The sequence below is a fragment of the Oncorhynchus nerka genome, linkage group LG22, assembly GCF_034236695.1.
Source record: "Oncorhynchus nerka isolate Pitt River linkage group LG22, Oner_Uvic_2.0, whole genome shotgun sequence".
In the NCBI taxonomy this organism is placed as follows: domain Eukaryota; kingdom Metazoa; phylum Chordata; class Actinopteri; order Salmoniformes; family Salmonidae; genus Oncorhynchus; species Oncorhynchus nerka.
Window position 1 is genome coordinate 71,496,160 of NC_088417.1, and position 23,929 is coordinate 71,520,088.

General features: G+C 42.0%; 1 protein-coding gene and 1 pseudogene across 4 annotated transcripts in view; one reads left to right on the forward strand and one right to left on the reverse strand.

The window, feature by feature from the left end:
• On the reverse strand, nucleotides 1–13,889 carry LOC115105612 (glucose-dependent insulinotropic receptor-like; annotated as a pseudogene).
• The window catches only part of LOC115105611 (kidney mitochondrial carrier protein 1-like), a 16,432-nt gene continuing 5,904 nt past the window's right edge, over nucleotides 13,402–23,929 (forward strand). The window contains exons 1-9 of one of the 4 annotated variants that reach the window (XM_065007365.1): nucleotides 13,402–13,589; nucleotides 14,164–14,259; nucleotides 17,332–17,470; nucleotides 19,598–19,692; nucleotides 21,386–21,471; nucleotides 21,655–21,750; nucleotides 22,004–22,128; nucleotides 22,305–22,518; nucleotides 23,287–23,900. In XM_065007365.1, coding sequence (XP_064863437.1) covers nucleotides 14,196–14,259; nucleotides 17,332–17,470; nucleotides 19,598–19,692; nucleotides 21,386–21,471; nucleotides 21,655–21,750; nucleotides 22,004–22,128; nucleotides 22,305–22,518; nucleotides 23,287–23,445 — 978 coding nt within the window. In that variant the 5' untranslated portion in view covers nucleotides 13,402–13,589; nucleotides 14,164–14,195 and the 3' untranslated portion in view covers nucleotides 23,446–23,900. Of the gene's footprint in view, nucleotides 13,590–14,023; nucleotides 14,260–17,331; nucleotides 17,471–19,597; nucleotides 20,767–21,385; nucleotides 21,472–21,654; nucleotides 21,751–22,003; nucleotides 22,129–22,304; nucleotides 22,519–23,286; nucleotides 23,901–23,929 lie in introns of those variants that run through there. The other 3 variants (XM_065007364.1, XM_029627838.2, XM_065007366.1) reach the window with 3 other exon arrangements.

The following is a 23,929-nucleotide window of genomic DNA, read 5'->3' on the forward strand; positions in this document are numbered from 1 at the left end:
AATAATCATTCAACCATTGTCTCATTTATTTGAACTAACAAACACTCAAACAATACCTACCTCATATCAAGGTTTTGTCAATATGTTTCCACTATGGTACTGTAAGTGACAACAGTAAAGCAATTCTTCATTGACACAAAGAGAGTAAATCATTTGGAGATGATGCAAAATGTGGGCAATAAAACATAACACACATTTCCCATGTACCTCCTGAATGGAGGTAATAATACACACTACTTTCATAAGAAATTACTTTGTCAAAAAAAGTTGTTCATATAATCACTGACTGATCAGAGAACAACCATTTGTACACAAAACAAGCTGTTCCACTTCAAAACACATACACCTACTTACACCTCTCAACAGTGGTGTAAAGTACTTAAGTAAAAAATACTTTAAAGTACTACTTAAGTAGTTTTTTGGGGTATCTGTCCTTTACATTACTGTTTACATTTTTGCCTACTTTCACTTCTACTTCACTACATTCCTAAAGAAAATAATGTACTTTTTACTCAATACATTTTTTTTTAAAAGTACTCGTTACACCCAAAAGTACTCGTTACATTTTGGCAGGACAATGGTCAAATTCACACACGTATCAAAAGACCATCCCTGGTCATCCCTACTGCCTCTGATCTGGTGGACTCACTAAACATAAAAAATAATGTGTAAATTATGTCTGAGTGTTGATTGCCCCTGGCTATCTGTAAATAAATAAAAAGCAAGAACATTCCGCCCTCTGGTTTGCTTAATATAAGTAATTTTAAGTGCTTTGTGCTTTATACTTTACTTTTAATACTTAGTACCTTCAGAAAGTATTCAGACCCATTGACTTTTTCCACAATTTGTTACGTTACAGCTATATTATTTTTCTACAACTTGATTGGAGCCCACCTATGGTACATTTAATTGATTGGACATGATTTGGTAAGGCACACACCTGTCTATATAAGGTCCCACAGTTGATAGTGCATGTCAGAGCAAAAACCAAGCCATGAGGTCGAAGGAGTTGTCAGTAGAGGATTGTGTCGGATTGTGTCGAGGCACAGATCTTGGGAAGGGTACCAAAAATGTCTGTAGCATTGAAGGTTGTTGTGGCCTCCATAATTTTTAAATGGAAGAAGTTTTGAATCACCAAGGGTCTTTCTAGAGCTGCCCCCCCTGCCAAACTGAGCAATCAGGGGAGAAGGGCCTTTTAATTTTTTTTAACCTTTATTTAACTAGGCAAGTCAGTTAAGAACAAATTCTTATTTTCAATGACAGCCTAGTGGGCAGAACAACAGATTTGTACCTTGTCAGCTCAGGGATTTGAACTTGCAACCTTCCGGTTACTAGTCTAACGCTCTAACCACTAGGCTACCCTGCCACCCCAGATCAGAAAGGTGACAAAGAACCCGATGATCACTCTGACAGAGCTCTGGAGTTCCTCTGTGGAGATGGGAGAAACTTCCAGAAGGGCAACCATCTGCAGCACTCCACCAATCAGGCCTTTATGGTAGAGTGGCCAGACGGAAGCCACTCCTCAGTAAAAGGCACATGACAGCCCGCTTGGAGTTTGCCAAAAGGCACCTAAAGACTGTCACACCATGAGAAATAAGATTATCTGGTCTGATGAAAACAAGATTGAACACTTTCGCTTGAATGCCAAGTGTTGCGTCTGGAGGAAACCTGGCACCATCCCTACGGGGAAGCATGGCGGTGGCAGCATCATGCTGTGGGGATGTTTTTCAGCAGCAGCGACTGGGAGACTAGTCAGGATTGAGGCAAAGATGAACAGAGCAAAGTACAGAGAGATCCTTGATGAAAACCTGCTCCAGCTCAACAGCTCAGACTAGGGACAAGGTTCACCTCCAGGTCTGAATTACTTACGTAAATGTCATATTTCAGTTTTTTTTTGCAAACATTTCTAAAAACCTATTTTTGCTGTGCCATTATGGGTTATTGTGTGTAGATTGATGAGGGAAAAAAAACAATTGAATCAATTTTAGAATAAGACTGTAATTTAACAAAATGTGGAAAAAGTCAAGGGGTCTGAAAACTTTCCAAAGGCCATATAAGTATATTTGAGCAATTCCATGTATTTTTAATACTTAAATATATTTCAAACCAAATACTTTTAGACTTTTACTCAAATAGTATTTTACTTGGTGACTTTCACTTTTACTTGAGTAATTAACTTTTTAGTTATCTTTACTTTTACTCAAGTATTACAAATGAGTACTTTTTCTACCACTGCTTCTCAGACACACATAGACAATGGGCTCGTTTAAGTGGTAAGGTGAAAGCAACCGAATGTAGACAAAAGTCGAAGAGTGAATTCGGGGGAGGTGCATCTGGGACAGCCTAAAGTGTGACACTAACCGGGTTTCCATCCAACCTTTTAATGCGAGTAAAGTACATGTCGGAAAAAATATTTAATGACAGGCCTGATGGAAGCAGAACATTTTTTCGGTAAACTGTCCAGCTAGACAAGGTGGGATTAATTATGCATGAAATGTCGGTGGAAACGCTTTTATGGGCAAATATTGATATTATAACGATCATATCTAAATAAACTTGGAGTCCCGCGATAACATGTTGTGTGATCCTCCCACTAGGACTAGTCGGAAAAACATGCAGTGTCAATACCAGAGTGGGCAAATTCGCTATATAACGCAAAACAAATTGCGAGAAAACCATCAGTACAGTTGAAAATGTGATGGAAACCCATTTAACTTTAAATTTTTATTCGGTACATTCGAATTTAACTGCAAAAGTAGTTTTATCTGCACTACATCATCACGCACAGCTTCTTATCTGCAACAAGTCAATTTGATGGAAACATCTCTGGTGGGAAAAGGTGCATCTTTTTTTTAATGCAGATTTTAGAATATTTGCATGGAAATCTGTCGCCAATTAGGTGGAAACCTAGCTACTGATGTTGTTTTCCAACAGCAAGGCTCAGTGCAACATGGCGGTGTTGTCATTGTTTATAAAAGTTTTTCTTTATAATGTTGAACTAAACATAAAAAATGTATCACATATCAAAACACTCAAACTGAAAATATATATGTTTGTACATTGTACACTCAACTGGTGAGAGAGAAAGACTCAAATATCACAGTCATTTGTACATATCCACTGTATACATGAATTGCAGCAATGTTGGCTCCTGTTTCAGTCATGACATTGGTCACGTTCGCGTGGGTCAAGCAAAAGCATCCTAATGGTTGGTTGACAATATTACCTCCCACAATACAGGCGATGGCTGCTCTGGGAACATACATTTTAATGTTGCAGGGAGGTTCTGAGGACATTTTACTATGGTTCCCTAAAAGTGTTCCTGGGAGATTTTATTAATGTTCTGAGAACAGAAATTCTAGGTTATTTTATTTTCCTTAAAATTTTCACTGAACGTTTCAATAAAGACTTAATAACACTGCTAGCTTAGTTTAACTGTTTTGATCTCCAAGCACAGATAGGACACATGGAATTGAATTTGCTTCGGCATTAATCATGCAAACACTGTGGCACTGTGTCAATGAGATTTAAAGCTATGATCTTCTGTTCTTTATCCACCATGATGCCATGTTTTTTTACTCATACAAAGCTGTTCATTTTAGTTTATTCAAACAGACCCCATTTCAAATTAAACAAGCACTTAGTAAGATCAGGTGTGGCCAATTATTGGGTTTTTATGGAACATATTTGTAGTGTTCTGAGAAAATTGAACCATGTGTAATCCTACAGAAAACATTATGCTGCAGTACTGAAATTCCCACAGGAGAACATTGTTTCTTAACATTCTCAGAACAATTTGATGATATTCCCAATGTCAATCCAGTTGGAAAAGGTTCCTAGAACATTAACAAAAAATGTAATTAAATGTAACCAAGTTTGAACTTTTAGGAAACGTTCTGTTAAAGTAATGAAATACAAAAAAAAATAACATTATTTTGTCAAGTTCAATGTACTGAGAATGTTCCAAAGCAAAGTAACTATCCTGCACCATTCCCAGAGCAAACATGCTCTAAGAAACATATAGCGATCAGAGCATTATGTGCTAGCTGGGTGGGAATGCAGAGGGACAAAGTCCATTCTTTGCAGAGATCATATCAATTAGGTTAGTAGATGAAACAGAGGAAAAACAGCAAATAGGTTTCATGATGTCTCCACATCCATCTCACTCTGTTATTTTTCCACTTTTGGTTGTTCTTGGCAGTTGGTTGCTGTCGCCAGACGTGTGACGTGAACCGTTTCTACCAGAAATGGAGAAAGTTCTAAGCTGCCACAGTAAGTGTTCAAATTGGTTTATTCAACCTCAATGAGTTGTTCTCAAAATGTTTAAGTCATTTACAAGGTGGTTGAGGCAGAAAGCGATACAGTGTGGCCCTGTTCAGTGGTGACCGGGGGAAGGTGGGGTCCAGGCTCAGGGCATTGTCCACAGATATAACAGTATAAGTGTACGCAGTATACGCAGCTCTGTCTGACATCTCTCACTAGCCTCTAACACAGCTGTGTTCCTGAACCTGTCCTTAACGGAGATGAGTGCCCCGATCTTCAGCCACACCTCCCTCTGCCAGCAGGCGTACACCAGAGGGTTGATGAGGGGGTTGGACAGCCCCAGCAGCTACAGGTCGTTCTCCAGCACCTTGTACAACTCACAGCCCTCACACAACACCTGCACCACACACACCACAAACGGCACCAGCAGATGGTGAAACAGACCACCAGCAGAGCCACAGTCCTCAGGGCCTTGGCGTGGCCCCAGTAGTGGCTGCGCTGTGGAAGCCTTTAGCTGGCCTGACGGATCTGCATCTGGTGGCCGCAGGCAATCTTCAGGATGTCCAGGTAGAAGTAGTTGAAGACAGAGAGGATGGGGAAGAAGCCAGCACAGAACACCACAATGAAGCCCTGAGGACGGATGACAGAGAAGAAGGTGCAAAGGCTGCTGCTGTCGAAGTTTCTCTGCTGTAGCTGCCGCGCCATGCCTGCAGAGCAGAGGAGAATAACAAACATACTATACAATACTGTATTTAGATTATTAGTGTAAAAATATATCATGTTCCTTATCCAGTTGATCAATAATTCACAAATTGAGTCTGTTCATCCCCTGAATTGAAATGAAACCCTGTTGTTAGGGACATCAAGGTATCTGGCATGGCCAGGTTGATAACGAAGCACCAGCTTTGACTGCCCTTCCTGCACATTAGCTGAAACAGAGCAGCAGCTACCAGCAGGTTGGTTGAGATAATGAGGAGACAGGCCACACTCAGGATCCATCCCATAATTTCTGGTGTCATTGAGGTGCAGACAACAGGGGTTGGTATAGGTCTCACACCAGGCATCATGGCTGTGAGGTTGCCACCCGACTCTCCTATCCAGCATGTCTTATTGTAAGCTGTCATTGAGTCATATACAAGCTCTATGTCTTGTATATCTGTGAGATCCCCACCCCCTCAAAACAAATCAATTATATCCACCAACATCCACTCCTGCTGTGGTTGGTATATTGACATTTGAATCCAAAGACCCTTTTTCCTATTTGTATTGACTTCTGTAAATGTTTCTTGTTAATATCTTTCTCTGTCAAACTCCTTGTAAAACAATAATAAAAAGTGCTGTTAATTAAAAAGTGATGGAAAAAAAGGTAGAACATTCAGAGGGTACTCATCCACTCCTGATGTGCCTTTGCTCCTGAGAGGGCAAAGTATCTCCCCGCCTCTCTCGTCTGCAGCTGTGGTTCCTCTGCATCTGACTCTTGTCCAGCCTGCTATCTGGCTGTCATCCCAGTCACCTCGAAGAGTCCCTGGTGCAGACATTCGGGATGATGGGGCCATTTTCCACAAGGGTTCACCACCACCACCAAATCTGGGTTAATGACAGTAGTATGCAGTATAAACATAATCTGACAATACACTAAGATAGATCCGCTTTCGATGCCATCTGTATCTTCATCATAAAGTCATTAGTGTTTTTTAAAGCCCTGTTCATTGAATTCAATAAGTAGGGCAGTAAGGTAAGAGAGGAAGAGTTTTCTGTGGTGTGTCTCTTGGGAAGACCCATCTGTAGGCATATATGTGAGTCCTTTAGGAAACACACAGAAGAAAAAAATCCAGATAGAGACACGGAAGAGAAAACAACCATCTACTCCCACTTACTAGAATCAACAAAGAGTATCTGCTCTCTTGGCTCCTCTAGTGTCTAAGGTGAGTACTAGCAAAAATAATACACTGCTCAAAAAAATAAAGGGAACACTAAAATAACACATCCTAGATCTGAATGAATGAAATATTCTTATTAAATACTTTTCCTTTACATAGTTGAATGTGCTGACAACAAAATCACACAAAAATTATCAATGGGAATCAAATTTATCAACCCATGGAGGTCTGGATTTGGAGTCACACTCAAAATTAAAGTGGAAAACCACACTACAGGCGGATCCAACTTTGATGTAATGTCCTTAAAACAAGTCAAAATGAGGCTCAGTAGTGTGTGTGGCCTCCACGTGCCTGTATGACCTCCCTACAATGCCTGGGCATGCTCCTAATGAGGTGGCGGATGGTCTCCTGAGGGATCTCCTCCCAGACCTGGGCTAAAGCATCCGCCAACTCCTGGACAGTCTGTGGTGCAACGTGGCGTTGGTGGATGGAGCGAGACATGATGTCCCAGATGTGCTCAATTGGATTCAGGTCTGGGGAACGGGCGGGCCAGTCCATAGCATCAATGCCTTCCTCTTGCAGGAACTGCTGACACACTCCAGCCACATGAGGTCTAGCATTGTCTTGCATTAGGAGGAACCCAGGGCCAACCACACCAGCATATGGTCTCACAAGGGGTCTGAGGATCTCATCTCGGTACATAATGGCAGTCAGGCTACCTCTGGCGAGCACATGGAGGGCTGTGTGGCCCCCCAAAGAAATGCCACCCCACACCATGACTGACCCATCGCCAAACCGGTCATGCTGCAGGATGTTGCAGGCAGCAGAACGTTCTCCATGGCATCTCCAGACTGTCACACGTGCTCAGTGTGAACCTGCTTTCATCTGTGAAGAGCACAGGGCACCAGTGGCGAATTTGCCAATCTTGGTGTTCTCTGGCAAATGCCAAACGTCCTGCACGTTGTTGGGCTGTAAGCACAACCCCCACCTGTGGACGCCGGGCCCTCATACCACCCTCATGGAGTCTGTTTCTGACCGTTTGAGCAGACACATGCACATTTGTGGCCTGCTGGAGGTCATTTTGCAGGGCTCTGGCAGTGCTCCTCCTGCTCCTCTTTGCACAAAGGCGGAGGTAGCGGTCCTGCTGCTGGGTTGGTGCCCTCCTACGGCCTCCTCGTCTCCTGATGCACTGGCCTGTCTCCTGGTAGCTCCTCCATGCTCTGGACACTACGCTGACAGACACAGCAAACCTTCTTGCCACAGCTCGCATTGATGTGCCATCCTGGATGAGCTGCACTACTTGAGCCACTTGTGTGGGTTGTAGACTCCGTCTCATGCTACCACTAGAGTGAAAGCACCGCCAGCATTCAAAAGTGACCAACACATCAGCCAGGAAGCATAGGAACTGAGAAGTGGTCTGTGGTTATCACCTGCAGAATCACTCCTTTATTGGGGGGGGGGGGGGGGTCTTGCTAATTGCCTAATTTCCACCTGTTGTCTATTCCATTTGCACAACAGCATGTGAAATTTATTGTCAATCAGTGTTGCTTCCTAAGTGGACAGTTTGATTTCACAGAAGTGTGATTGACTTGGAGTTACATTGTGTTGTTTAAGCGTTCCCTTTATTTTTTTGAGCAGTGTATTATAGAAGGAATTTTCATCTTGAGAAGCCCCTTCATCTTGGCACACAACACTGCACAATCACAGTGCTGTACAAAATGTGCTGTGACTAACCACTGTACCTATTGGACGTTATGGCTAAGGGTTTTATGTATGTATTTACACAGCTCTAAACAAACAGAGGCAAAATACATGATAGGGAGAGAATGAGAGACAGGGAGAGAGAGTTTATATTTGCCAGACAGGATGACACGAATCTCTGTTATCAGTCAACTACTTCCGTTTTACATATGGGAAACATTTCATTGGGTGACATAACCCTGCACAAATGACTACCCAACTTCCTCATAAGAGTATGCATTTACAGTTTAAGTCGGAAGTTTACATACACTTAGGTTGGAGTCATTAAAACTCATTTTTCAACCACCACAAATTTCTCGTTAATAAACTATAGTTTTGGCAAGTTGGTTAGAACATCTACTTTGTGCATGACACAAGTCATTTTTCCAACACTGTATCATAATTCCAGTGGGTCAGAAGTTTACATACACCAAGTTGACTGTACCTTTAAACAGCTTGGAAAATTCCAGAAAATGATGTCATGGCTTTAGAGGCTTCTGATAGGCTAATTGACATCATTTGAGTCAATTGCTGGTGTACCTGTGGATGTATTTCAAGGCCTACCTTCACACTCAGTGCCTCTTTGCTTGATATCATGGGAAAATCAAAAGAAATCAGCCAAGACCTCACAAAAGTAAATTGTAGACCTCCAATAGTCTGGTTCATCCTTGGGAGCAATTTCCAAAAGCCTGATGGTACCACATTCATCTATACAAACAATAGTACGCAAGTATAAACACCATGGGATCACGCAGCCATCATACCGCTCAGGAAGGAGATGCCTTCTGTTTCCTAGAGATGAACGTACTTTGGTGCGAAAAGTGCAATTCAATGCTAGAACAACAGCGAAGGACCTTGTGAAGATGCTGGAGGAAACAGGTACAACAGCATCTATATCCACAGTAAAACAAGCCGCTCAGCAAGGAAGAAGCTACTGCTCTTTAACCGCCATAAAAAAACAGACTACGGTTTGCAACTGCACATGGGGACAAATATCGTACATTTTGGAGAAACGTTCTCTGGTCTGATGAAAAAAAAATAGAACTGTTTGGCCATAATGACCATCATTATGTTTGGAGGCCGAAGAACACCATCCCAACCGTGGAGCACGGGGGTGGCAGCATCACGTTGTGGGGGTGCATTGCTGCAGGAGGGACTGGTGCACTTCACAAAATAGACGGCATCATGAGGATGGAAAATGATGTGGATATATCGAAGCAACAAGACTTCAGCCAGAAAGTTAAAGCTTGGTCGCAAATGGGACTTTCAAATGGACAATGACCCCAAGCATACTTCCAAAGTTGTGGCAAAATGGCTTAAGGACAACAAAGTCAAGGTATTGGAGTGGCCATCATAAAGCCCTGACCTCAATCCTATGGAAAATTTGTGGGCAGAACTGAAAAAGTGTTTGCGAGCAAGGAGGCCTACAAACCTGACTCAGTTACACAAGCTCTGTCAGGAGGAATTGGCCAAAATTCACCCAACTTATTGTGGGAAGCTTGTGGAAGGCTACCTGAAACGTTTGACCCAAGTTAAACAGTTTAAGAGGCAACACTACCAAATACTAATTGAGTGTATGTAAACGTCTGACCCAATGGGAATGTGATGAAAGAAATAAAAGCTGAAATAAATCTCTTTCTACTATTATTCTGACATTTCACATTCTTAAAAAATAAAGTGGTGATCCTAACTGACCTAAGACAGGGAATTTTTACTCTGATTAAATGTCAGGAATTGTGAAAAACTGAGTTTAAATATATTTGGCAAAGGTGTATGTAAACTTCAGACTTCAACTGTACATGTCTCCTCTCTCTTTCTGTAACTATTTCTCAACTCCCTCCTCTATCACACCCTCAGCCACAACAACCCAACCAGGTCAGTCTAAACAGTATCAGGTTCACATCAAGTACACAGTGATCTTTTCATGTAGAGCAAAGATCCTCTTTTTATCACAGAGGGTAAAAAAAACTCTGGCTCCCACAGAGATACAATGTGGGAATGTTATTCATCCCTACTAGACCTTTCAGTGCCATTCAAAACTTCTGTTGGTCAGCAGTAATTGTGCCCACTGCCCCTGTACCAGTAGGCATTCTCACCCTGTATACGGCTAGCACTACCCACTCCTCACCTACGGGTTCTCAACCCCACCATGCCATGTTATTCTTTCAATAGACTACAGTACCTCCTGTCTTGGGCTTGAACTCTGAAGTTGAGAATTGTTTGGACTGTGAATTAAAGATGTCTTTAAAGAGATGGCTGCTGTCCATGTTGTTGGGCTGTGTCTACTGCGTGGCTTCGCTCTTCTGCTTCAACCCCAACAACTGTGTCTCCATTAGCACCCGGTGAGTATGTGTGTGTACAGGTGTGAGTGAGTGTGTATTTCAGTGTGTTTGCCCGAGTGTTTGTATTTGTGTGATGGGCAAAAATGTCTTAGTCATGAATCATGATGTGTGTTAATAATGTCTTATCTGTTCATCTGTTGGTAATTTGCAACAATCTGAGGTAGTGACATGTCCTCTGTTTTATGTGTGTGTTTTTTTACATGTGTGTGTTGGCATATGTTTCCTCGCTTGATAGAGAATGAAATACACAGTATAACAATACAGGATGTAAAAACAAGATTGCTATCGAGTTACTTTTTTTGTCTTAATATATTCACAGTAAGGGTAATAAATAAGGTATTCATAAAGTAATTAACAAAGTAATAATGAAGTATCTTTGCTCGAATATAAATATATATATATTTAATACAGTATGTTAAACAGAACCTTACCTTGAACAGTTTGCTGTGTTTGGCACCACTCACTGATCATGTCTTTTGTGCTCTTTTGACAAACCATTTTAGGAATCTCATGACAGTTGTCCAGCAGCTGTACCAACGAGTCACGAGGCTTATGCGAACCACTTTGTGATCTTGTGGAGCTCGTTAACACTCATCATCCTCAAGACTGAGTAACTCTACTGCCCTACCCTTTCCATCCAATGGAGATGACCTGCAGAGCACCTGCCACAGACAGAGCAAGAGGACAAATAGTGCTCTCACAGTCATGTATTGTTTTTTTGGAACACCTGAACATTCTTAGAGATCCCTCTTACCATTGCAGTTCACTGTAATAGTATTTTTTTTGTTATTGATTCAGATTTAGTTGAGATCCTACTGGGCTTGTTGTGTGAGATGTGAATGAGGTGGTGGACGCGCGAGATTTGGTTGGGGGGTCCCCCACCTTGCGGGCAAAACATTTTAGTGGTCCCCCTCTTGACAGCAGAGAGAAAAAAAAGTATATTTTAAAGTTAAGTTACTGCAATACTACACATTTTGCATGGGCTGGAGAGAACATTTAGCAATTTTATAATTCATTTCATGGAATTCTACTTATTTTGTAGAGATAAAAATGTGCAGTTTTAAAGCTAATTTCCTGCAATTCTACACATTTGGCCATGACTCATGCCATGTTAATATAATATGATTTCTGAGTGGGAGTGACTAATACAATCAATGGGGGCCCACTGGCATTCAGGGTCCCTGGGCATGTGCCCTGCGTGTCTGGTTGGTAATTCGTCCATGATTACTACAAGTTTCGATTGCTGGTTACCAATCCCAAAAATTGTTGACATGGGCTAATTGAGTGACTGTCAGTGACTGACATGACAAGAGAAACCTGATGTACAACCAAATATTCTACTATTCTAACTCTCTGCCTGTCTGAGTTTGTTTGTGTGGTTTGGGGGCCCCTAGTGGCCGCTTATGTCTCTTAGTGGCTAGGGGTGGCCCTGGACGCAAACATACTTGTAGGTCTATTATGTTTTCAGGTTTCACCTGTGATTCTGTTGCTCAGGCTGTTCCCTTTTATATGCTTGACTGATCTTTCCGTTATAGAACTTGAATGTTAGCACCATTGTTTGCACAGGAGGCAACACATTTGTAATACATGGATGGGATACAATGAGCTGGCCATTGACACTGTGGATTTTATTTTGGCAGCTTTCCGTAGGCATAACGATGTAGGGTGTGGTTGTGTAACAGTATTGCTTCCGTCCCTCGCCTCAACCTGGGCTCGAACCAGGCACACATCAACAACAGCCACCCGCGAAGCATCGTTACCCATCGCGCCACAAATCCCGCGGCCCTTGCAGAGGGGAACAACTACTTCAGGTCTGCGAGTGACGTCACCGATTGAAACACTATTAGCGCACACCACTGCTAACTAGCTAGCCGTTTCACATCGGTTACACTCACCCCCCTTTTGACCTCCTCCTTTTCCGCAGCAACCAGTGATGCGGGTCACGGCACCAATGTAACAGTATAACTTTCATCCGTCCCTCGCCCCGGGCTCGAACCAGGGACCCTCTGCACACAATCAACAGTCACCCACGAAGCATCGTTACCCATCGCGCCACAAAAGCCGCAGCTCTTGCAGAGCAAGGGGAACAACTACTTCAGGTCTCAGAGCGAGTGACGTCACCGATTGAAACGCTATTAGCGTGCACCACCATTAACTGGCTAGCCATTTCACATCGGTTACAGTTGCTCTTGCCTTGAGGGGAGACACCACAGACCGATTTAAGTAGCTGGTAAATTTGTTGTGCACACAGAATGCCATTCACAGAGAGCATTTTTATTTTTGCAGAGTATGAATGAGTATGAACATACCTTTGCCATGTATTAAGTATTATGAGCATGCTTTTGCATAGCTGAAGAAATTGTAATGCATTGTAATGCGCGTGCTGGAAAAGCCAATTACAGGATCATTCAAAGATGTCATTCATTTCATGCCCTCTTCTGGAAAACGGAGCAGTTATTACTACATGATGGTCAATAAATGAATGCTTTCAGTGAGCTTCAAAGCTACCACTGGACATGGAAAAGATGCCCTGCTGGAATTGATGTGATTGAGTTTTGTTAAATCTGCTCCATGAATGCATATAGTGCAGTATGTGCTGTCTTCATGAAATAAAACTGGGCTTTTACCTTGTGCAAATTATGGGAAGATGGGGAGTATTGAACAACATGTAGTTCAACTTTGCATTAGCTTGGTGGTAGTTTAAATACATTCAAATCTAGGTAGTGTTTTCAGTAGTTAATGACTTTTTTGCCATGTAGCGGTGTAGCTAACTACTGAAACTAAAGACTAAAATTACATTTAAAAAAGGTGAATTAGGCAATAATTTTCTTTTTTGTAGTAACTTTAGTTAAGTATCTGAGTATCTTCCCCAACATTGAAGATAATATGTTAAATACATTTGTACCACTTGATTGATCTAAATGTTATAACAGTTTAGTATTTTGTCATTCATGCTGTAGGCCTATCAAAACTGATATAATACAATTTACATTTGTTTTCATAAATGTTTGCCAGTATATTTTTTATATGCCTATACCTTTAACTCACAACATAAGTCTGGAGTAATAGACAGCCATATGACGTAATATATTTACTACATGATAAATGTATATGTAGGCCTAGGAAAATTGTAACAAAGGCAAACTACATTAAAAAAGGGCGTTGCATCATTATCGCGTACCCTTCCAAATGGTACCGGAAACTTCCGGTGCCCTCTGTTCCTCTTTCGGCACAAATCCACTAGAAATGGAAAGCTACGTAGCCGGATAACTTTTGTGTTTTATTTATTGAATAAACCCACTTGATGTCGAAGATATGGAATCCAAAATAAAATAGCAGTGCACAACTTGTATTTACATTACTGGTAGGTGTCATTATGTGGTGTTGCAGTTTGTAGCGGGTTTCGTAACTTATTTCTAGAACTGTTGGCTTTAGCTAACAATCTACAGTAACTATAGTAGCAAGCTGGTTGTCGCGGACCTGGCGGCCAACGCGGGTTCTGCTAAATGAACGATTATTCCTTTGATTTGATTGACATTTCAGATAGGACTGGGACTCACCTCTGTATTTTAAAAGTTGAGCTGGTAGTATCAGATAACATTACATTGTCTCATCTTGTGGTGAAAATATGAATGACATTGCTGTCACTCGCATTATCCTACACACAGTGATGTGGGCGGGGAATGAAACAACCAAAACCAATTGAAATCCTTTAAATGTTGATTGACTTAAATGGCAGCCAATAGAAATTCTCAATGTTTGAGATGGCTAATTTCATGACTCTTTGAGAGAGGCGTTCCTTTCCGGCGCAATATTCTGTGATGCTGATTGTATGAGCTCTCCGGGAGTAATCAAATCAGGTAGCACAATGTTACATGATGTACGATTACAACAATTTCTTTATTTGTATTTCGGCGGCCTGCTGTTGTTTTTAGCAGGGCTCCATCACGTAGAAGCGGCCACCACCGAAATGACCAACCTGAACTGGAAACCGTTCATCTACGGAGGGATGGCCTCTATTGTCGCAGAATTCGGTAAGTGATGCACCAAACCATTTCACACTAATCTAATTTATTTGAGTCATGCATTCATTTTATTATTATTATAGTCACACACATTTAAGACGTATGTTTAGATCCATCACATTGAGAAGCACTGCGAGATTTGCATCAGTCTCTCTTCTTGAGTGATGGCGAAGGCCCTAAATGATGGATGCTGCATCAAATGATTAATGATGCTACTCCATTGGAGTAGATCTACAGTGATGCAATTGTGTGCAACCCCAATCAATTATAGATTTACTTAGATAAACCAACTTAAATGATACTGCTCCTTAGAAAAAAGCTAAACAATGCAACACACCTATTTGCTGAAAGCAATCATGTTGGTTTTAATTACAATCAATGCATTGTTACTCCACCTCATTGTATTGAGAAAATATAGCCTGTGATGGTAAACCCTGTGAAAGTAATCACCTCTTCCTCTTTACTTCAGTATCATGTCCCCTTATCTTTTGAAGGGGCTTGACAATTATGTCATTAAATTAATTGTGTGAATATATATATATATATATATATATATATATATATATATATATATATAGAATGGAATATATATATATACATACACACACTGAGTGTACAAAACATTAGGAATACCTTCCTAGTATTGAGTTGCACCCCTTTTGCCCTCAGAGTAGCCTAATTTAGTCTGGCAATGGACTCTACAAGGTGTCGAAAGCGTTCCACAGGGATACTGGCCCATGTTGACTCCAATGCTTTCCACGGTTGTGTCAAGTTGGCTGGATGTCCTTTGGGTGGTGGACCATTCTTTACACACACAGGAAACTGTTGAGCGTAAAAAAAAACAGCAACGTTCTTGACGCACTCAAATAGTTGGGCACAATGCATTTAGTTTTTGGCAGGCTTTTAAAGCCAGAATGGAATGTTTGTTAGTAGGTGAGCCTGAGAACCAACTACCATATCCCATTCAAAGGCACTTAAATATTTTGTCTTGCCCATTCACCCTCTGAATGGCACACATACACAATCCATGTCTCAAGTCTTAAAAATGATTCTTTAACCTGTCTCCCCTTCGTGTGTGTGTGTACACACATGCATACAGTTCTAGTCAAAAGTTTGGACACACCTACTCATTCAAGGGTTTTCTTTTCTTTTTACTATTTTCTACATTGTAGAATAATAGTGAAGACATCAAAACTATGAAATAACACATGGAATCATGTAGTAACCACGAAAGTGTTAAACAAATCAAAATATATTTTAGATTATTCAAAGTAGCCACCCTTTGCATTGATGACAGCTTTGTACACTCTTGGCATTCTCTCAACCAGCTTCATGAGGTAGTCACATGGAATGCTTTTCCAACAGTCTTGAAGGAGTTCCCACATATGCTGAGCAATTGTTGGCTGCTTTTCCTAAACTCTGTGGTCCAACTCATCCCAAACCATCTCAATCGGGTTGAGGTCGGATGATTGTGGAGGCCAGGTCATCTGATGCAGCACTCCCATCACTCTCATTCTTGGTCAAATAGCCCTTACACAGCCTGGAGGTGTGTTGGGTCATTGTCCTGTTGATAAACAAATGATAGTCCCACTAAGCGCAAACCAGATGGGATGGTGTATCGCTGCAAAATACTGTGGTAGCCATGCTGGTTAAGTGTGCCTTGAATTCTAAATAAATCACTGACAGTGTCACCAGCAAAGCACCCCCACATCATCACACCTCCTTGTCCATGCTTCACGAGAATGAGCAACCTTGGTCAGGGAGGGGACCAAGAACCCAATGGTCACTCTGACAGAGCTCCAGTGGTCCTCTGCAGAGATGGGAGAACTTTCCAGAAGGACAAACCATCTCTGCAGCACTCCACTAATCAGGCATTTATGGTAGAGTGGCCAAACGGATGCCACTCCTCAGTAAAAGACGCATGGCCAGACAGTTTGGAGTTTGCCAAAAGGCACCTAAATGACTCTGACCTTAAGAAACAAGATTCTCTGGTCTGATGAAACCGAGATTGAACTCTTTGGTCTGGAGGAAACCAGGCATCATCCCTATGGTGAAGCGTGGTGGCAGCATCATGCTGTGGGGATGTTTTTCAGAGGCAGGGACTGGGAGACTAGTCAGGATTGAGGCAAAGATGTACAGAGAGATCCTTGATGAAAACCTGCTCCAGAGAGCTCAACAGCTCAGACTGGGGGAGGTTCACCTTCCAACAGGACAACGACCCTAAGCACACAGCCAAGTCCAACACAGGAGTGGCTTTGATACAAGTTTCTGAATGTTCTTGAATGGCCCAGCCAGAGCCCAGACTTGAGCCCGATTGAACATCTCTGGAGAGACCTGAAAATAGCTGTGCAGCGACGCTCCCCATCCAACCTGACAGAGCTTGAGAGGATCTGTAGAGATGAATGTGAGAAACTCCCCAAATACAGGTGTGCCAAGCTTGTAGTGTCATACCCAAGAATACTCTATGCTGTAATCACTGCCAACGTTGCTTCAACAAAGTACTGAGTAAAGGGTCTGAATACTTACGTAAATGTCATATTTCCTTATTTTTTGCAAACATTTCTAAAAACTAGTTTTTAGTTTGTTATTATTGGGTATTGTGTGTAGGTTGAGGGGGGAAATATATAATTGAATCCATTTTAGAATGAGGTTGAAATTTTATAAAATGTGGAAAAAGTCAAGTGGTCTGAATGCACTGTATATTGTATTTGTGATTTTTGGCCATTGCATACCATTCAAAAAGCGTACAAAAGTATATAAAAAAAAAAAAGCAAGGCTACTTCCTGGAAAACTTGCATAGCATTTTATTAGCTGACCTAAATGCTGCATTCCCGTGCTAGTCGGAACTAGGAAATTCAGAAATTTCCATCTTGCTAACTGGTTGTAATTATACACGTGCCGTGTTTTAAAGAATCAGCAAGCCGTACATTTCTGAGTTTTCTAATTCCGACTAGAATGTGAACGTGGCATTAGTTACTCAGGGCTCACTGTGTGTCATCTGAACTTTCTTCATTGATATACTACCTGTAATCTCTAAACGAGACAATGTTGTCATGATGTTGTCTGTTGTTCTCCCCCTAGGTACATTCCCCATAGACCTGACTAAGACACGGCTGCAGGTGCAGGGCCAGTCCCAGTACATGGAGGTGCGCTACCGGGGCATGTTCCACGCCCTGTTCAAGATCGGCAAGGAGGAGGGCATCAAGGCACTGTACTCTGGGTGAGCAAAAATAATATGGTTTACACTATAGAAAATAACATATTACATTTATTTAACTAGGCAAGTCAGTTAAGAACAAATTCTTATTTTCAATGATGGCCTTGTGGGTTAATTGCCTTGTTCAGGGGCAGAACAACAGATTTTTACCTTGTCAGCTCGGGGATTCGATCTTGCAACCTTCCAGTTACTAGTCCAACGTTCTAACCACTAGGCTACCTGCCGACCCACACGTTATGGTGTGCTATGTTGGAACATATATACCTGTTTGGATTGGATGGGCAGGGATTGACATTAAGGCTTGCCCTATTGCCCAAGGCGAGTGAGTCTGCTCTGGTTGCACCTTTGGGCAGGTGACCCCCCCCCCCTGATAACAACCAAAATGCCAGTATTCCAGTAGGCTAGTCTTACTGGTTCCACCCCTGTCTGTAGGTAATAATAGCTACTTTACATTTTCTGGCAAGTAAATATTCCTGACTTGCCCAATGAGGGAATGCCTTTCTGACCTTAATGTCTATCCCTGGAAGGGTACAACTTGTTTTGCGTCATGTGTAACTGTTGGGAAATGGCTAGCTAGTTAGCGATGCACGCTAGTAGTGTTTCAATCAGTGACATCACTCGCTATAAAACCTTTAAGTAGTTGTTCCCTTGCAAGCGATATGTAATGATTCTTCAAGGGTGACTGTTGTCGATGTGTGCTGAGGGTCCCTGGTTCAAGCCCAGATTGGTGCGAGGAGAGGGACGGAAGCAATACTGGTACACATGCAAGATTTATTTTGTGTGTAATGGCCACAACTTAGATCAGATGACTGCCTGGTGCGTATGAATATGAAAACACCATGAACACTGCATAGCAAAAATTCTAAGTGGTTATTGTATTCCAGATGCCTGCTATCATGGCTAGGAGGAGGACATAAAGGGCTGTCATTCCATGTTTACAATATACTTTTGTTGTAGATGATCATGTTAAATGCTATGCAATACATAACCATATGTTCATGCTATTTGCACAGTGTAATGCAACCTCATGCTGGATTTGTGGCAGTCAGTCTAAATGTAGCCCTAGGCCCTACTTGGTACTATATGCAAAATTGTAGTAATCTTCTGCAGTTTATCAGAATTGATCATGTCAATGCTGGTGACTAGAGAGATTTTTGCAAATGTCTCAGTGCATTGTTCCCTTCAGTGAATTGGCAAACGTTTTTACAAACTAAACAAAGTATGTGATCCATACATGGTATTCACACATTACAGGACTACTGTAGGGAGGCAATAAACTGTCAGGTCAGCTTAAGCTCCTGGCCTGAGTATGTCAACATCCAGGACACAATGTCCAGGTCTGAGTTCTTAGAAGAGGCTTAGGTCAGGGACTAACACAATATAAAACAACATCTTAGCTCAAAGGTGCATTGGAGAAGCAACAACTGAAGAACTGAACAACGGTGCAAGTGACCGCTACGCTGCGCATTGTACTTGCAAATTCAACATTTTTGTTTTTGAAAAGTCATGCTTTGACAAAGATCTATGTGGCCAAGTGGGTGAACTTGTCAGTAAATGTTTAATTTGTAAGTATACACAGTGTCCAAGACTCTCTCAGTTCTACCATTTTAGAACATGGAATCAAACACAATATTTTTCTTCTTAGAACACAGTTAGATCATTATCATGTAAACCACTATCCACGAATCAAAATAAACTCTACTAGAACCTTCTCTCATTCTCAAGGATAATATCAACATTTGACCTCTGAGCTACTGACATGGAATCTGGTCTCGTTTGTGAGAGGGTGACCTTTGAAAGTGGGCAGTATCTTTAGCACAACCTAGGGGCGAAGTGCTCTTCTTGGCTGTGGTTTTTATCAGGGAACTGCTTTTGAAATCCAGTACCTGTTAGGTCATTCTGCTCTCAGGGAGTCTAGAACTAGTGTGATGACAACAATTGTCAATAGTGTGCAACCTAAACAAGAGTTGATTTAGGGAACTGAGCTCCACAGGCAGAATAAAAATTCCTTCCAAAGTCTTGACAGTCCTGATGGAAAGGTAATGTGAAAATTAGGCAGAGTGCCTCTTCACTTGTTCATAGAAGTGACATTCCCTGATATTACTTTTGTCTTTATCTTTTTCCATGCAGCATCTCCCCAGCTCTCCTGAGGCAAGCCTCCTATGGGACCATCAAGATTGGGACATACAACACACTGAAGAGGTTATTTGTGACCCATCCGGAAGGTGGGTTTCAATGACTCTGTCCCCACTGCTTTCTATCTCACATCATATTCTCTTTGTTTGCTCCACCCATATAGCTTTTGATCTAATACTGAACTCCCAGCCAAATTCATGTTAGGGACTGACATTCCAAATACTCATACCAGGACAGGACAGTCACCCCTTTACAGCCGTGTGTGTGTGTGTGTGTGTGTGTGTGTGTGTGTGTGTGTGTGTGTGGGAGAGGGGGAGAGAGAAGCTGGCCAACCTGAAAGGGTAGGGGGGACAGCAGTCAGCACTTGATTTTACTTCACCATATACTGTTAATTTTCACACACAAAGAAACAACAGGGATTTAAATAAAGCCTGTAATTTTAAAATAGACCATTGTGCTGATTCTTCTGAAGATCAGTGTTTTGTTTCTAGGCCTTCCAATAGTGTTGACAGGGCGCTATCTCATACCCTCATCCGCAAACATAACCGCTGGGGAAAACCTTTCAAATACCTGTCTAGACAACCTGCATTGACACAGATGGAGAACGCCTAACTGCTGTCACTAATGCCCAATCTAAACAGATGACTGGGAGCCTCCATGACAAGAGGGAACAAATCTCCTCCGCTGTCTATCAATAGGTTTGCATTACATTAACCAGCGTCAGCATGTATCCCCATATCACAGGAATCACTTTCCACTGAGAGACTATTTGTAATTACTGTACAAACAATGACAATATCATTTGAACCACTAGAGAAATTAGAGAAATGGACCAAACAAAGTCTGACAGGGGTTCACCTAGTTAGTATAGGGGTTGACTCAGATTATTTTCTGCGATAATAAGGATTGGGGTTAGTAGGGAGTGGTGACTGGGTTTTATTTGTGATTGTGTGTGTTGTAAACAGAAGACCTCTCTGCTGTTGTGCTTCTTCACTCTGCATGCCTCACTCTGCCAGGATGTGCCACTGTGTTTTGAATGCTTATTTTGATACAGGCTGTGGTTTGCCTGGTGTGGTGGTGGTTGGGCGGGGAATCCAGTGCCCGTTCTCCTGCCATAGTGAACGGTGCCAGGACCACACTAACTATTGGTCACATTGATCAAGGTTTCACTGTAACTATTGTTCTTAACTTGATCCATTATTTTTTTCCTGCGCTTGTGTCACACCTACTTCCACTGTAGATTTGTTTTGTTTGCCGGTGACTAATAATCTCTTGTCCTAACCCCAACTGTCATAACATCTAGTAAATAAATGAAGGTCCCCATTCCATTTCAAACCTCGTACTGTAAGAGAGACAGGGTGCAGTCTCACTCTGTCCCATTACGGTAGTGTATCAATAATACAGTAGTGGTATGTTGTGAAATGGTGACAAATCCAAATTGCAGATAGATGTAGTTGGTAGTCATTTTTTACTTATGATAATGACTAGGATAATGGCTCTCTGTTTTTCTTTATGTACATGTAGGCTTTCTAATTCTCATGATTCTCTGTCTGGAGTTGAATTACTGCATGTTTGTGTTGATCTTTTAGATTGTATGTTCACCTTGAAATAATAGATCATTTGCAAATCTTCTTGCTCAGAATTATAGCCTCTTGTTATTACGTGGAACATACTTCTGTCTTTCTAGCATTTCTCTCTATTTGTGTGTGTGTGTGTGTGCGTGCGTGTGTGTGTGTGTGTTATGTGGAGGAGTAACGGGCTGTCCTGTGTTTGCCCTGACAGATGAGACCATGGTGATCAATGTGTTCTGTGGAGTGGTGTCTGGAGTCTTGTCCTCCTCTCTGGCCAACCCCACTGATGTCGTCAAGGTAAAAAAAATAAGTATTTTAAAGAAGATCTAGATACTGGATATTGCAGATAGAAATGTCATGAATAGAACTAATGTGATTCCTTTTTGTGTCCGAGGCATGTTTGTTCTATAATAGATTTCTGTCTGAACGTTCCACACCGTTCTGGCCTGCTGAACGCAAGCCCTGATGTTCTGTGTTCAGATCCGTATGCAGGCACAGGGCAGTCTGTTACAAGGCAGTATGATGTCCAACTTCATTAGCATCTACCAGACAGAGGGAACCCGTGGCCTGTGGAGGGTGAGTGGTCCTCTCTCTGTCACAACCTATCAAACAGTGGCTCTGATTTGTCCTAAACTACCCCCATGTAATGTGTGGTTGGGACAGCAGTAGTAGGTGAAGTATATAGGCATACTGTTGTTAGGATTTTGTTTTTGTGGTCTTTGTTGTTGTGTAAGATGGTGACCAGTGAGAGAGCTGTTTTTTTTTAGGCCATCTGAATACCGTTGAGTGACTGCTACACTCAGATTATTTACATTGTTGTCATCCTCAGGGCGTCATCCCTACAGCTCAGCGGGCAGCCATCGTAGTGGGAGTGGAGCTTCCTGTCTATGACATCACTAAAAAGCACCTCATCAAGTCTGGCACCATGGGAGACACCATACTCACACACTTTATGTGAGTTTAGACATCAATATTGGATAATGCATCTATAAAAATACTATTTGTTTTCCCATATGTACCGACATGCTCTCTTTAAAAAGGTTTTATATTGAGTGTGCATATTACACATTAGTGAGTGAGCATATTACACCTGAACCTCTGGCTTCTCCCACTTCTGTCTCTTCCTGCAGTTCCAGTTTTATGTGTGGCCTGGCGGGGGCGCTAGCCTCCAACCCAGTGGATGTAGTGCGGACACGTATGATGAACCAGCGAGTGCTGTCAGGGAACCCCATGTATAAAGGCACGCTGGACGGAGTAATGCAGACATGGAAGAACGAGGGATTCTTTGCCCTCTACAAGGGCTTCTGGCCCAACTGGCTGCGGCTGGGGCCATGGAACATCATTGTATCCTTTCCATCAGTGGAATCAAAGTTCAAACCCACTGTGTTGCCAGCACTATGATCCAAATCACTGAACCATCCGAACACCTCTTACTCACTCCCTGCATTTACATATCGATTTCTGTTATGTCAGTTCAGTTTTACTTCAGGTCATATTGAGAATTTTAAACTGGTTCGAGCCCTGAATTATAATTGGCTGACAGTCGTGGTATATCAGACGGTATACCACGGGTATGACAAAACATTTTATTTTTACTGCTCTAATTACATTGGTAACCAGTTTATAATAGCGATAAGGCACCTCGGGGGTTTGTGGTATATGGCCAATATACCACGGCTAAGGGCTGTGTCCAGGCACTCCGTGACGCATCGCGCATAAGATCAGCCCTTAGCCGTGGTATATTGGCCATATACCACACCTCCTTGTGTCTTGTTGTTTAATTATAGACATTGTAGAGCTCCATTCCTAACAGTAGAAGGTGCCAAATACATGCACTGAAGCACAATATGCAAGGATAGAACATTGTTATATACTGAACTAAAATATTAACACATGCAACAATGAACGGTTTTACTGAGTTTACAGTTCATATAAGGAAATCGGTCATTGAAGAAATTCATTAGGCCCTAATCTATGATATCACGACTGGGCAGGGGCGCAGCCATGGTGGGCACAGGCCGACCCAGTGGGGAGCCAGGCCCAGCCAATCAGAACAAGTTTTATACCACAAAAGGGCTTTATTACAGACAGAATACTCCTCAGTTTCATCAGCTATCTGGGTGGCTGGGCTCAGATGATCCTGCAGGAGAAGAAGCCGGATGTGGAGGTCCTGGGCTGGCATGGTTACACGTCTGCCGTTGTGAGGCCAGTTGGACGTACTGCCAAATTCTCTACAATTATGCTGGAATGCGGCTTATGGTAGATGAATGAATATCTGGCGACATCTCTGGTGGACATTCCTGCAGTCAGCATGCCAACTACATGCTCTTTCAACATCTGTGGCATTGTTGTGACACAACTGCACATTTTACAGTGGCCTTTTGTCCCCAGCACAATGTGCACCTGTGTAATGATCATGCTGTTTAATCAGCTTCTTGATATGACACACCTGTCAGGTGGCTGGATTATCTTGGCAAAGGAGAAATGCGCACAAACTGGGATGTAAACACATTTCTGCACAAAGTTTGGGAGAGAAGCTTTTTGTGCAAATTGACCATTTCTGGGATCTTTTATTTCAGCTCATGAATAATGTGATAAACACATTTTTGTTCAGTATATTTACAGTGATATTGAATAATACCAAATGTTAATTTTATTCAGTAAAGTCTTAAATGTATTATGATTATTTTTGTGTGGGCAGAGATAAAGTCAAGACTATATATACACTTCAAGGCTACCGTCATCTGTTGTCCTT